General features: G+C 35.0%; 1 protein-coding gene across 1 annotated transcript in view; it reads right to left on the reverse strand.

Annotated features, from left to right (window-relative positions):
- MOSPD2 (motile sperm domain containing 2) overlaps positions 1–14880 on the reverse strand; it is a 40700-nt gene that overhangs the window by 15835 nt on the left and 9985 nt on the right. Inside the window, exons 4-8 of the mRNA XM_075175885.1 lie at positions 14451–14537; positions 11884–12038; positions 6396–6456; positions 5125–5163; positions 3990–4114 (exon numbers count right to left, since the gene is read on the reverse strand). Of these exons, the coding sequence (XP_075031986.1) occupies positions 3990–4114; positions 5125–5163; positions 6396–6456; positions 11884–12038; positions 14451–14537 (467 nt within the window). The remainder of the gene's footprint in view (positions 1–3989; positions 4115–5124; positions 5164–6395; positions 6457–11883; positions 12039–14450; positions 14538–14880) is intronic.

A 14880-nucleotide genomic window follows, 5' to 3' on the forward strand; every position in this document is an offset into this window, starting at 1 on the left:
CAGAATACTGACATCCTCCATTTGCAAATACAAGGCAGAAATAGCCAGCTTACCCTTAGCCAAACTGACAAAAAACCTTTTCCACTCCCTTCCAGCATATGATGAAGGACAAATGACAAAGTGACCTTAATAAAGAGATGCTAATTTTGCTGCACATTTCACTTGGCCACAATAATCCATGATGCTGGACAGCTTCAGCAGCTGAACAGAATCTCATCACTGGGACAACTCAAAGCACCACACTTCCCAATCACAGTCCATAAGTTTCAGTGACATGGGCTTATCTAATAACAAGGTGAAAACCTCAGACAGGTAAACAAGACAGATTTATTCAATGCTATATATCAAGCACTGAATAATTCTATAGTCTATAGAACACATATAATGCATTCTATAGACTAATGGCTTTCTTTTTAGCAGATGTAGAGACTTTACACTATCTTTGGCAATTATGGTAGAGATATCTTAAATCATGGTAGTGATAATTTCTAAGATTACATGTACGCATTGGCCATGAAATCACAGGCAAAATGCCTAGTGATGTCTTAACTTCAGGCCACTGACCTATAAAAGGTCCTTCCAAGAAAACAAGCTATGGGCTATCAATTCAGATACCCAGGTGAAGAGTGCAGCATTCTAGTACACATATTGTTCAATATTGGCAGCAGTGGAGGGAATCTTGGCTTTTACAAGGATGAATTGCCCATCTCTGATAAAGGAAAACGAGGCAAATGCACAAACTAAAACCCTACGGTATGTGCATGTCTTGCATCAATATGTACACTGTATGTACACCAATCTTGCACAAAATGTTACTGAACAGGCAACAAATCTCCCTGGCCAGCCAGAAACATGTATGCCTTAAGAATTGGCCTGTTCCACCATTAAAAGCAACATTTGAAACTGGTAGAACATGGGATACAACAAATTGGGAATGCAGGAAAACACTGACTTGCTATAAATTTATTAATAAATGAAAACGATCAGTGAGTGGCTTTTGAGCCCCTAACCCTAGTTTTCCAGATTGCTTATCATTAGCTTACTCCTAAATCTGTTTTGGGCAATTCCAACAAGTTCTCCAAGACAAACCTACTATAAAGAGAGGGACATCTGTGAAGTATGGACAAGAACCACTCAAAGCCAGGTACATGGTATGCAACCACTTTTGATTAGCAGTATGGTAACAGCCACAGCCAACAGACACTGATGAGGACTTGAATAGAACTTATGTTAAGTTTATATTCCAAAGTCCTGCAAAATCCAAGTTTCTGTTTTCCATAATTAGTTTTAATACTTTTGATGCTCTGGAGACACCTTAGTCCATTGTCTAAAACCGAGCAAGTTATTTTCCTCCTTTCACAGCTGGCTGACAGAAAATCCTTGATCAAAGGATCTTCATGCTAAGGAAAGCCTCAAATTCATCCTTTCAGTGACCCTGAGCCACAGTAAAAACAAAACATACATTAAAGATGACTTGACTGAGATACTGAAGCTTGAAGACTTCTGATGGAGACACAGGACAGTTCCCTTGATTAAGCAAAGTAACCATTGACTCCAAGTTCAATATTATTAATTCTATTTTCAAAATGGATTTTTTTGTTAATTTCAAAACTAGTCTCTAACACTTTTCTTGGATACCTAGATTCTACTGCACTTACATTCTCTATATCTCCCTAAAGTAACTAGCCAAATGACCTGGTCCACTAGTTGTTTACATCTGGCAAGACCTGGCTGTTTCAAGATGGATCCTAGTAGTTGACACAGCAGAAAGAGGATGAGAGTCTACTTATGACTACTGCATTGAGTACAAAGGCTGAACAGATACACCATGCTCTTCACCTGCATTACACTAGTTGCAAATATGATGATATGTTCCTAAATGTGGAAATAAAAGACGATGAAGAGAATTGGAAGGAGGCAAGAAAAAACCAAAAAACCACACGCTGGAATGGAGAGTAGAGGGAATTAATTTGTGCAAGTCAGCTACTGCCTTAAAAAAAACCAAACAGGCCTGACAACACTAATAATGGTGAATGTACTCTATCTTCAGAGACTCTAGTTGCCTCAAGAGGAGTCAAGGTTAACCACATCAAGAAAAGTTAAATTCTGAGAAAAGGTCAGTAAGTTGTCTGTCTTCTGGTTGAAAAAACTCCTTGCCATCAGAGAGATGCAAAATCCTGCTTTACTGTATGCACTGAAGAAATCTTTGGAAGGAGGATCCGGAGCACAATTTTGGAGTCTGAGTATTTGCTAACAATGCTTCCAGATGCTAACAGTTCTGAGGTTACAAGTTCAAAACACTCATCAAGCAGCAAAATACCAAAAAGATTCAGTAGTTAGACAAAACATCTGCTGGTTCAAAAAACAGGGCTTTTAATATGCAGAGATATAGCTGTTTTTCTGAAATTGTCAAAACCTTGGAGTCCTTGTCAAGCAAGTTTACTCCTATTCTACTAATTTATTTCTGTCACTGCAGCTTACTACCACAGATGAATGGTTTGGATAAGCCGCCTCCGTGATTCTGGTACTTGTTAATGCTCTTAGACAGGCAACATGAAGCCAACTTCGCCAATCACTAACTGGCAATAAGACCTTGCAGGACCAAGGCAGGATAAAGGATAACTAAGATTGTGTGCTCAGCCAGATATCCTTCAGGAGGATATTTAGCAAAGCCACAAGCTTCCTTCTTTAAAGGTGTAATTAGCTATCAGGTAAGATGGTCTAAAAAGCAGACAGAAGATACTCAGCTCTAGAAAGGAGAAAAAGAACTTCCCCCTCTATTGCAACAATAAGACAACACTGTGGGAGCTAGGCCCAGAACCACTGCTATACCCCGTTCAAATCCTTACTGAAGCCACTTCAGACATCATCAGCCCTTCCCCCAATGCCCACTCCTGAAGTTCAGCAATTTCAGCTTTCTCTAACATGAGAAAGTTCTTACATGAGACTGGGGAGTTTGGGCAGCAATTTTCCATGGAGAAAAAGGATATAATGTCTCATGCAACAGCAGTTCTTAAAGGCTGCTACTTTCAGTCAAATAAACAAGGTACCTTAGACTTTATTTTCCCAAAATAAGTTTCAGATGTTCTGGCTACCAGAACTCTACCTTGAGTTTATATACAAAGGAACACATCCTCTCCTACTGTTGTTGAAGCAGAGTCTTCCTTTTCTCCGTATTGTTACTGCCATAACTCCAAAAACACTTCAGAAAAAAAAAATGGAAAAAACGAATAAAAATAACTTCTCTACAGCGGGCTTATTCCATTACCATAAACTGTCTACAAAAATTTTAAACATGCTCTTTCTGCAAGTTCTATTATAAAGATCATGCAAACTAATTTACTGTTTTGTGAAAAATGAAACCTGTTGTACAAGATGCTTGTGCTGTTTTGCTATTTAGATTGCCCTAGAATAGGATCCAGGTTCTGTCAAAGTGATACCAGATTGTAGCGTACTCTTTGGAGCTCTAATATGCTCTTAAAAAAGAATCTTCTATAGCCATGTCTTAAAATGCAGCCCTAGAGACACAAAGGAAAAATAACTGCAATATGATTGTCTTTACTGAATCATAGCTTTGGAGCAGGATAAAAAAAAAGTCTCAGGGGGCCATGAAACCTATTTTCTGTTCACAGAACTTGTTTCATGAACCAACACATAATTTTTAATTCATTGGGGGGGGGGGAAGAGTAGAAGGAAGAATGACACTTAAAATGGATTTTTTTTTTAAAGGTCTGAAAAACAAAGTGGTTTCCAGTGACTTGAAAGTGGATGAATGATTCAGAAAAGTTATTTCTGTACTGAAGACTGCCAGATATCAAATTCTCATGATGTTAACCCATTTTATATTAATGTGATTTACAAATTATCATTGGCAGAACAATTTCAAGAAATTTCACATCCATGAAGTGCCAACTCTCAACCCCACATATATGATTTATATAGGCATGTCTCAATATCACAAAAGGACCGTGAAATGTTAATATACTTACAGTTCCACCCATGTGAGGTGGCAGATACTCTCCACTGATGTATTCCTGTACATCACTCTTGTTTGTGAACTTTAACATACTTATTGCATCTGGGCCAAGCCAACCCTTCACAATTTTAAAAGCAGCTTTAAAAAAAACAAAAGGTATACATAAGTTGTCAAGAAGGGTTTTTTTGCAGTGTATTGGTAGACACTATGGAACACAATGAGCTACCTCCCATAAGATACGGCAGGACCTGCTCTGAAAGTATCTATTATAATGGGGATAAACAGTGCAAGAAAAAGTATTATTTACAGAGAAAGTATTTTATGGACATACACTTTTCTATAGATGAATGCAGATAGACCACAGACTTTCATGGAAAGAGTATCTCTGATTTAGCAAATGACAATATTATTGTCTTGGAATTTAGCCCAGGAAGTACTGAGGGGGTAAGAGCAATTGTATTTCCAAATCTGTGTAAGGAAGGTTGGGAAAGATATGTGTACATTCTTCCTAGTTCAAATGTTTTACTGCTTTGAAGGACACTTGTTTAGATCTACAGAGTATTTTCAAATACCATAGTTATTTCAGTGATGGTAAAACATGAATATACAGAAAAATATAAAGTCAGCATAAAAATATGTATTCATATGGTAAAATATAGGAATAACATGTTTATCCTGTATATTATAATTAAAGATAATTATTGAAGTATACACATCAAAACGTATGTAATAATATCAGTGTCCACTGTCAGGCATCTATCTTAAATTGTGTATTCTAGTTTTTGGCTAGTTATAAGTGTCCATCATTTGTTGATGACAGTATTCCTAAATCATGAACAGATCTAGCTTTGAAAGGACTACAGCTGGAAACACTCAAGGAATAGAGTATTTATCAAGGTCTCCCAAGCTTTAAAGATAACAGCATGAATACAAACCCCTTTTAAAGTATGACCCAAAATACAATGCTAGAAGGAAAAACAAAAAGTATGCAACCTACAAATTGACAGATTTAAAGATGCACGTTTAACAAATTCCACCATTCAGCTGTATCTACACAGAGCAGAAAAATGCTTCCTATTTATGCTACTAATTTTAAAGAGTTATCATGATCTAAAAAAAACCAACCACAAAACCAAACAACAACTCACCATTCATTATCCATGGCATTTCAAAGATCACTATCTTTGCTGAAAAGACAAAAAGAAAAGGAAATAATCTGAATACCAAGTGTTCTGTATTTCTCTGTTTAAGAGGAAGCACAGCAGTAACGGTCATGTAAAAAGTGAATACTCATTTTTAGAAACCTCCATGTTCGCTTCCTTGTAGAAGCAATTTTGTATAATTGTTTAACATGTATAAACCTATTTCTATTACTATATAAAGACATTAGCTGTTTGTTTGGAAAACAGTTAATAGAATTCTAAGTTATAGACTGTTTATATACTTCTCTTGGGACACTGCTTTTCTGACATACTGTTACTAATAAGTAATCACCCCAAATAAGGTGGAGAACGGTAAGATCTCAACCTGACCTAGAAAAGTAACTATTGAATGGAAAAGAAAGTTTAACAGGTGAATTCAGCACCTCTTCTTACCAAAGAAGCAAATAGCAAGAATCTTTGTAAATCTACATTTTTTCCAAGCTTGCTTTGTTTTAGCGAAGTTTGAAAAGTTAGTACTTTGACTCAGAAGTGTCCCAAAATTTTTCTCTTGAATGTCAAAAAACCAAAAACATGATGTTGCACTTGCCTTTAAGTTTGATATTTGATCAAAGTTTTGAACTTCGATTAGCAAGCTGAAATCTAATATTCAGAGTTTAAGCAGCTGCTGTACAGAATTTCAATATTCAGACATATTTTCACCTAAAATGTACAACTCATGTAAGATGAGCTGGCAAAAACTGTTCCATGTTTGCCTGTCCATAAAAAAAGTTAGCAGGCAAGTATAGGTTTTTCCAACTGTGCACGCAAACATGCCTTAATCTGTTCAGAGTAAACCATTGCTCCCTAAAATTTTCTGCAGTCATTCATTCTTTGTCCCCTGAAGACTCCTAAAGGATAAAAACTGTCATGCAAGTTTGCAAAGCTTCTACCCAAGTAACAAGGAGCAAAAGAAAAAACAGGCCAATTCAGTTCTACTAGATGCTTATATAAATTTTTAATCTGTAAAAACATGTCTTAGATTCTTATTTCATGAAAAGCCAGTTGATTTTTGATGACTGAAGTTTATTTACAACACAAAGTTGTGCTGACTTATGAGCACAGAAGTATTCTGAATCTGTAACATCCACATGTTCCATGTGGTTACCACATAAAGCACATGCAAAAAGACTTAAAAGTCTCTCCCATCACGTGCAACATTATGAAATGCTATTATTATACATATCTACAGTGCTTAAGATGTAATTTACAATACTTACTGAGGAAGTTTGGGTAATAATCAGTAAAACAGTTGACAATAAACCGAACAAAATCCAAGTCCTAAAATAAAAGTACAGAGTAAACACAATATAAATCAAAACATTAAAAATACAGGCTTAGTTAAGCTAAGGTATATATTGAATAGCACAAGATACTTAGATTGTAATCATCTACGTTTAAATTTTACACATACTACAAACATCATCCAAACCAAGGCAATGCTTTTCACATCATTAAATTGCTGCAGGATTGTGGTCAAACTTCACTTTATGATGTAATAAAGAAATCAACAGACCTATTATCAATGCAATAAGTTAGGTATTTAAACTACTGCAGAGTATCAACAGTATTTAAGCTGTACAGGAAAGATGCTGGAAAAATAAATCTTTAGCACTAGAGAAGCTTGACAGATTATCTTAGTGCCTTACAAGGGAGAGCACTAAACATACTGAAATTTCCTTTCAATAACTTATCTTGCATGTTGTTCAATATACTACTGCACTCAGGATCTTCCACAGAAAAAGTAAGTTTTCCTTTTAAGGAAATTTTTGGTTTTAGTATTAGTTTGTGGTATGCAGAGAAATTGCAGGCAAAGGCAGCACTCAAAAGAGCTGCTTGTATACCACCCATTTTCAGGGTGCTTCCATCCAACGAGGAGTCGTACAGAAATAGTATAGCCAAGTCTCCACTGCAAAATCCAGGTATAATAGAACTGACTACACTGTAAAGGGCAAAAAAGGCATTTCATGAAACAGGAAGATAATAAAGTAAGATATGCCTTACCACAATAAAGTATTACAAAGGAGACCTTCAGAAATAGTACAAAATATATTGCTGATAGAGAATCCAAAGCCTGTCATAACAGTAAAAATGCTATGGGGAACGGGCTCTTAAAGTGATGTAAACATGCTATTACAACATTTGCAGAAAGACAGGAAAAAAACCAGCACCCTGTATAAGAGGATTACCCAGAACCTGAAGGTTTTTAGTAGCTTCAGTAATTAGAAACTAACTGAAAGCTTGATATCTTTAGATAGTAGGCAGAAGGTAGCCTTTAATAGAAGCATTTATCTCAACTGGCTGTTGCTTGTACCAAATGCATTATCTTTCATTTAATAGCAGAAACACAGTGATAGATTTCCAAGCAATGATTAGAATCTTCTGTGTGTTAACAAGGATGCTGCTCTTTATTCTGCTAACTAGCCAAAAGCAGCACTATCAGATATCAGGAAGATGGATCCATTATTTTGATGAAAGTCTGGAATTACAAGTACAGATTTCAGTAGACCATTCAATAACTGCATCTATTCTAATTACCTGAACTGATGCAACAAGGCATGAGCTATCAGAATTGCTTGGCTGCATATCAGTCATAAAAGCTGACATAGTAGATGTCCATAGCAATGGAACAAACAAATGAAGCATACTGTGGAAAAGATCTCAGAATCCAAGTTCTTTTACCATAAAATTTATCAATTACTCTACATGGCTACAAACAGCCATGTGATAAATGTACTAAGTACAAAGCAAGGCTGTATAATGGGACACTTATGGATAGCACTTGCTGAGATTGCATTTCTGGACGTCTCAAAGACACTGGAAAGAAGTTGCTTCAGGATATGCTCCACAAAACCTAAATCAAGTTGCTTTTTCACATCATGGAAATTATTACAATCCTTTATTCTTGTTATATAAAACCATAGCTCCAGTATTATCTTTAGCAGTATGGATATACAGCTTTCAAGGCACAGGTAAAAGCACCAATCCTGCCTTGCAAAACTCAATTACACCATATTTACTTGTCAAAATATCTTCTCAAAAGCTTGTGGCCCTGTATGCACAGCTGCAAGGTCCTAATGCAATATTAACCATCTTGCCTGGAAAAGATAGAAAGCAAGTTTTTTTTTTTTTACTTATATTTAAATGTATTCCTGCCATACCAATAAAAAAAGAAAGAACAAGATACAAGTTTTAGCCATTCCTGTAAGAATAACAGGACAGCACGGCATTTTGTAAGAAAAATTTTAATATTCTATAGAAATAAGATTTTTTTTACCTATAGACAATCTATGAGATTTTTAGTTGTTAGAGTGAATCTATAAATATGTAATGATAGGCAAGATCTCCATCCTGCAATCTAAACCAGCTTAGATTCTGCTCCTGAAAGTGTGTGCTAAAAATGTACTTTTCTCTACTGAACTCAAATGAAAATCTACAGAGTTCTCTGTCATTCTCTTCAGATATCTACATTAAAATTACTCAAATGCCACCTCCCCCCACACCTCCAAAAAAAATACTGATTTTTAGGTTGTCTAAGTTGAGGATCAGTAAAAACGTAAGAGATGATATTGTTCTAATCTTCTAAACATGCTTCTAACAAAGTAAATCTTAAAGATGCCTGTAGTAAACTATGGGTATGCATTTGTGCTTTCTTTATAGAGATACTAATAGGTAGAAAATCAGACCTAAAAGGAGATACTACAACATACATTCACTCCTAAATCTACATAAGTTTAAAAAACGCATTTTCATTTCCAAATTTCAGAAGAGGATCTCCACCAATAGATAAGCTGCACACTTAATTCTATGCCATTAACCAGATCAAGCTCTACTGGTGGTAGTAGTGTATCATTCAGACTGTATTAACAGCAACTGTAGATAAAGCTGTACACAAGCTGATACCCAGACTCATACCTAAAACGGATCACAAAAAACTAAATTAACAGGTCTGGTGAATTTAAATATTCACTGTAAAGATGACAACATAAAACAAAGATTACACCTGGCACACTTAGTTCGAAGTAAATCTAGTGATCCAGATATTAATCAGAACTTCTGCTCTACAACAAAAGCAGCTTTTGAGCATGAAGATTTTCATAAGACATACCTAAATCCAACTACACAACATTCTTAGGAGCAAAATCTGCATTAAAAAACCTCTAGAAAAATACACAAAAAAAGTCCAGGTGACAGCATGCAAACAGTCAGTGTACTGATGAGTGTTGAGAAGGGAGAAGAAAGTATTGGGATCAAAAATTCCATCTCAAAGCAAGGGAAGTGAAAAAGAACCACAAAAAATAAAACCCACAGCATGCAGTTGGCAATTCTGTCTTCAACTGCAATGTATTTACAAATAACTCCACATGGAGCAGTTTGTCATTTTGGTCCTCATAGAAGTGCTGACACATATGACATTCAGCAAAAAATCCCTATCTCAAGTTTACTGAAGTAAATACTTAAACAAGTGAACCAAATGTATTTATTCATATGTTTTGTAGGTTGAAATCCATCATCTCAGAAAAACTGTTCACAACAAATATGTACTAAGGCAATTGTTTGCCTCCTGAAATAGAGAACAACATTTCTGCATCGCAATAGAAAAATACCATACTGAGCTGAATCTCTAGCACAGTTGGACTAGAAGAAACCTCACTCTACGTATTACAATACTGATGCTACTACACTACAAACTCAGTATAGTTTAGCAGCCTTCAAAGAAATGCAGGTGTATGGATGCCAAGTTACAACAGGTTCAGATACTGTGCAAGAATCACTGAAGCAAAAGCAAATACAGAGTGTCCTCAAACACTATGAAATTCCAGAGGTCATGTAAAAAAAGATACTTAGGTGCTTTGTGAAAGCTTTAGTGAAAATGAAAGATACTCAACTACAGGATTTCTAAAGTAAGAACATTCCACAGGGAGCAGTTTGGGGGAAATGTTAACATTTCACAGCAATGTTTTCAGGGTCAGTTTATGAAATATTATGGCCAAAGAGACAATAAACAAAGCTTTTGAAAATTCAAAACCCCACAAATCACATTCTTTAAATCTTCCACATCTCCATACAGGCACAGGACTTAACAGTTCAGACCATCAATTCAGGAACAGTTCTTAAATACTTTTAAGTTTCATGTAACATACATGAACAATTTGCTTAATTCTAATGAGCATCTAAACTTAAAACATTCTCTGAAGTTTATTTCAGGCAGAGAGTTACCCAACCCTATGTATAACTGCAATAAATCTCTAAGTAATTCCCAAAGTAGACTACTGACTTGACATATGACTAACTGGTATGCAATTCATTTTTTTTTTATACTTGTTTCCAAATACCTAGAACACGGATTTTCAAATACTTCATTCTGAAATGTTTTTAAAATTGATGAAACTTTGAATTTTGTAAATTATTGTACAAATGGGAAATAGGTTTCTGGAATAGTTTCCAAAACTAGTATAATTCCCCTTGGCTTCTTTAATGATTCAGTTCTACAATTATATCCAAGGCAAAGGTGAAATCCTACTCTTAAAATCATTAGAATTTTCTTATCCAATTGCAATCTTTCAAATAATCATCACTTTTACAGAAGTGAATGAGCTACACTGCTCCTCCTTGTTTTTGTAGTCCTAAAGAACATCTAGAAATGCACAAAAACTTTTGCTAAGAGAAATGTCTTCTCTTCTGAATGAAAAGTTGTAATCTCTCATTTATGTAAGGTCAAGCTTAGAGGAAGTAGTCTTCAGTAAAGCTAACAGGTTGGACAAGGAACTGAAGAAGGGGATGAAGACATTATTCCTGAGGAAGTATAAACTTGAGTCTGATAGACTTCTGAACTGTAGGCCTATCACATCTCTTCAAATTCAGACACCCTCATTTTTTCTATATCTGTACACAGCAACAAGCATACAGATTTCTTCACCAGATTAGTCTCATCATTGTAATAACGTGTTTTGTAAGTAAGAGAAAAGGCAGACTTAGGCTATATTTGGTTAAGATGAATACTGAAAGTAATGCCTACTTAATGACTGCTCTTCCACATCCAGCTAGCTTCTCTTCACAACAAAATTCAATGGTGGAGAGAGATGCATGCAGGGACTTGAGAAATGAACACAATTTAAACATACAGGGACAGCATACATAGCATGGAGGATGGAAAGCCAGGACCAGGATCAGAATTGTCAACTGAAGATGCTGACTTGTCAGAACAGATCAAAGATCAACCACTGCATCTAAGGGTTTTAATGCTTCACCATTACCCCATTTTTCCATCCACTACTCTTTACTGACTGATTCGTCCAAAAGAGATGACAACAATGAAAATGGAGCTGTTGAAGAAACAGCAGCATCTATACTCACAGTAGAAGATGGCTCAGCCTATTGTCTTTTGGGTGCTTAAAAACTAAGTTCTACTACTGTCATCCATGATGACTGGCAAACCAAGCTGGTGAGCAACTACTATATATAGTTACTTTGGCTCAGTTACCAAACTAAAAGCAAGTTTTCAGTGTGCTGTACAAGACGAAGTTTAATACATAACAAAAGATTTTGGAAACTGCTCATGTCATGGGAAGAAGCCCTACATATCACTGATGTGAGCAATTGTTAAGTTATTTAGCTGTCAAGGACTGCACAGGGACTCCTGTTTTTCTGGGGACGTAAGTTAAATAATTCAGAAAGCAGTTAGAAAAACACAATAAAAATACTTACTATGTGACTGATTCCAGTTTCAGCCATGTCAAATACCACTGTTAAGGGCTTCCCATGATCTCTCTTGGCATAATGTTCTAACCAAAAAGCTACCAGTTTCTTTTTCTCAAGTTGCTGTTTAGGATCTCTTATATGATGTTTCACTCTGAACCAAACTTGTGAGAAGAAAGAAAAACACACAAAATTTGAAACAGATCCAAATTAACAGGAAATATTATGCAAATAACTATACAGGATGCACTAAAATTTATTACACCTCTCAGCTTGTATTCTACACTTCTACTGATTTTGTGGCCACTGAACAGCCAGAGAATCAACTGCATATCTTTCCATACACACCCCTTTCCCTGCCCACATTTTTATACTGGAACTTTTTAAAAATTGAAAATACAAAGAATTACAGCACAGAAGAAACAGCAGAATGGAAAAATGCTTTTCATGTATTTAAATACTACTTATCTAGATTATTATTTCATAATTTAAAATTAAATCACGTGGTCCTCAGATATGATACTATGTTCTGCGTATATCCTAAGTATTGTTGTGGTTGTGAAATTTATGTTTCTTCTCCTACTTAAGTTTTCTACAGCATTGTAGTTGATATGTTTTGAAAACTATTTATAGACACATTATGAATTATATAAAAAGCAACAGACCTTTCTAAAATAAAATGAAAAAATCTAGAAAGTGACCAACATTATATAAATGAAAGCCCAATACATGCCCTCCTGGAATAAGAAATGAGTCATGCAGAGACAAGTTTTTCCATGAAAAGTAGCATATTTCAAAGTAACAGACTTTATAAAAATGTCCGAAACCAAATTACTGATTATACAATGAAGTGATAAAAGAAGTATTTGGGGCAGCAATGTGAAGAACAGCCTTCATTTTTGGTACCTCTACAATACCAAAATTAGACAAGGCCTGAAAATAATTGTAGATATACTCTAATATTTTTCTCCCTGAAACTTGGAAAGTCTTGCTAAAAAACAGATTTCTTCTCCATGTCTTTTACTTCCAACTGCAAATAAATATTTTATGGCTCATGTAAAGAAACACTTTTTTTTTAAACATAGTATATTAACTAGATGCTGTAAGTTCTGAATTTCAAAAAGATACCCCTATTCAAACACAGGACTCTTGTGAAAGTAACCAATAATTCTTGAAGAATTTCTTTATACTTTCAAACATTTATTTTACATAACAGAATGAAAATGGAGTATGTGGCCCAAGAAACACATTTCTCAAGAGTTCCTGGTTAGTCAGCATTTAACTATGATACAATCTGAATTTGCATACCAAGTCAGATATTCTGACGCAATTAACGTTCACAGAAAAAACACTTCAGGTATGGAAAATTGAGTCATTAGTTATGTTTCAGTGACAATAAAATCAGAAATCATTATTTGCCTGACTTACACATTCTTGTCATGAAACAGTTGCATAATTTTTTCAGTCCAAGCACTGATGCAAGAAAGTCATGTTTTTTCCACTTCCCCCGCCGCAATCTCACCAAATTGAACCACCCAGTATAATCATGATCAGCTTTCTAAATGCTATAAAAAGATATCACCACCACTCATCCTTGAATACCTACCTTGGAGGCTAAAAGAAAATCATGCAGCATAACAAAGCAGCAATTTTTCATACAGCGCTGATATCTTACAATGATAAGAAAAGGGGCAGTCTGACAAAACACAGCCATAGAATAAAAGCTGTATTCTTCTAGCCACTTTTTTTTTTTAAACTAGTATATCAGTGTTTAAAACAGCCATTTCTGTAAATGATTGGATTGTTAGTGTATTTCTGGAACACACTACAAACTAGTCCTTTAAGCCAAGGAAAAGCAGAATTTCAGATTTAAATTTTTGGTTTTGTTCAAGGTTCAAGATCATTGCTTGAAAAGCCTCATGAGTTATTTGTTTTAAAAGCCTCTTTTACCTCACAGGATTTAAGCTTAATTAAATGTAAATATGTGAGATGTTACAACAGATTAGTTTATAGAAAATAATATTGCCCATCTATTATACACGATTCAAAAAACTCAGGAGTATTTCAGGCAACATTTACTGTTTCCCTACAAATCTTATTATTTAATTACTAGAAGTTAATGACACAACTTGAGAGTTCATTCTCCAACAATTCTCAGCTGTTCACACTATTACTGAACATTCCAATGAAAGAACAAAACAAGAAAACCATTGCAGACCTCCTATGAACCACTGCAAGTATGCAAGAATGTGGGCTGCTAGAAAAGCAATGACAATGCACTATAATAATGAACTAGCCATATACTCGCCACACAACAATACACTTCAACAGGAAAGTTAAAAATTGCATATAATTAGGATAAAGGTTTATGATTTTTGAAAACTGCTGATAAAGTTTCTTCACTCCACTTGTGATCCAAAGAGATACTCAAAGTTGCCAGCTTATCATTTTTAGTAAAAACAGTTGCCAATATGTACCTTCTATTTTTAAAACATTTATTTTTCAAAATAGATGCTAAAATGCTGAAAACAAAATAATGATCGATGACTGAAAATATTATATTCTGTGTAACTTACATAATTTATAGCCCTCCTTATCATATCCATGCAGAAAGAGAGAACCATTTTCAAATAACGATTTTGGAAGGACAGATTCTGTCAAGTCTGCAAAGCCAAATGAAAGATTATTTCAGTAATCATATTAATAATCACATTGTAACTTAACAGAAGTCACTAAAAACGCAGAAGTCTAGCAAGAAAACACAAAACTGTCTCTATAAACCACTTTCCCAGGCCTTTGCTAAATTGATGCAAATATTGAGCTCGTTTGAAATCTTTACTATCTTCTTCCTCTCATGCTGTAGAGTAGAATCTATTTAGAAAGAAATAAGAATAAAAAATTGATGTAAGAAAAAAGTGCTGCAAATGTTTATTTTTGCTCATATCTGCAATACCTCTTGCTCCATCCTCTAATTCAAATTGTGAAGTCCTGTAGATAAAGCTGACC

This window comes from Calonectris borealis, chromosome 1 (genome assembly GCF_964195595.1).
Source record: "Calonectris borealis chromosome 1, bCalBor7.hap1.2, whole genome shotgun sequence".
Classification (NCBI taxonomy): Eukaryota; Metazoa; Chordata; class Aves; order Procellariiformes; family Procellariidae; genus Calonectris; species Calonectris borealis.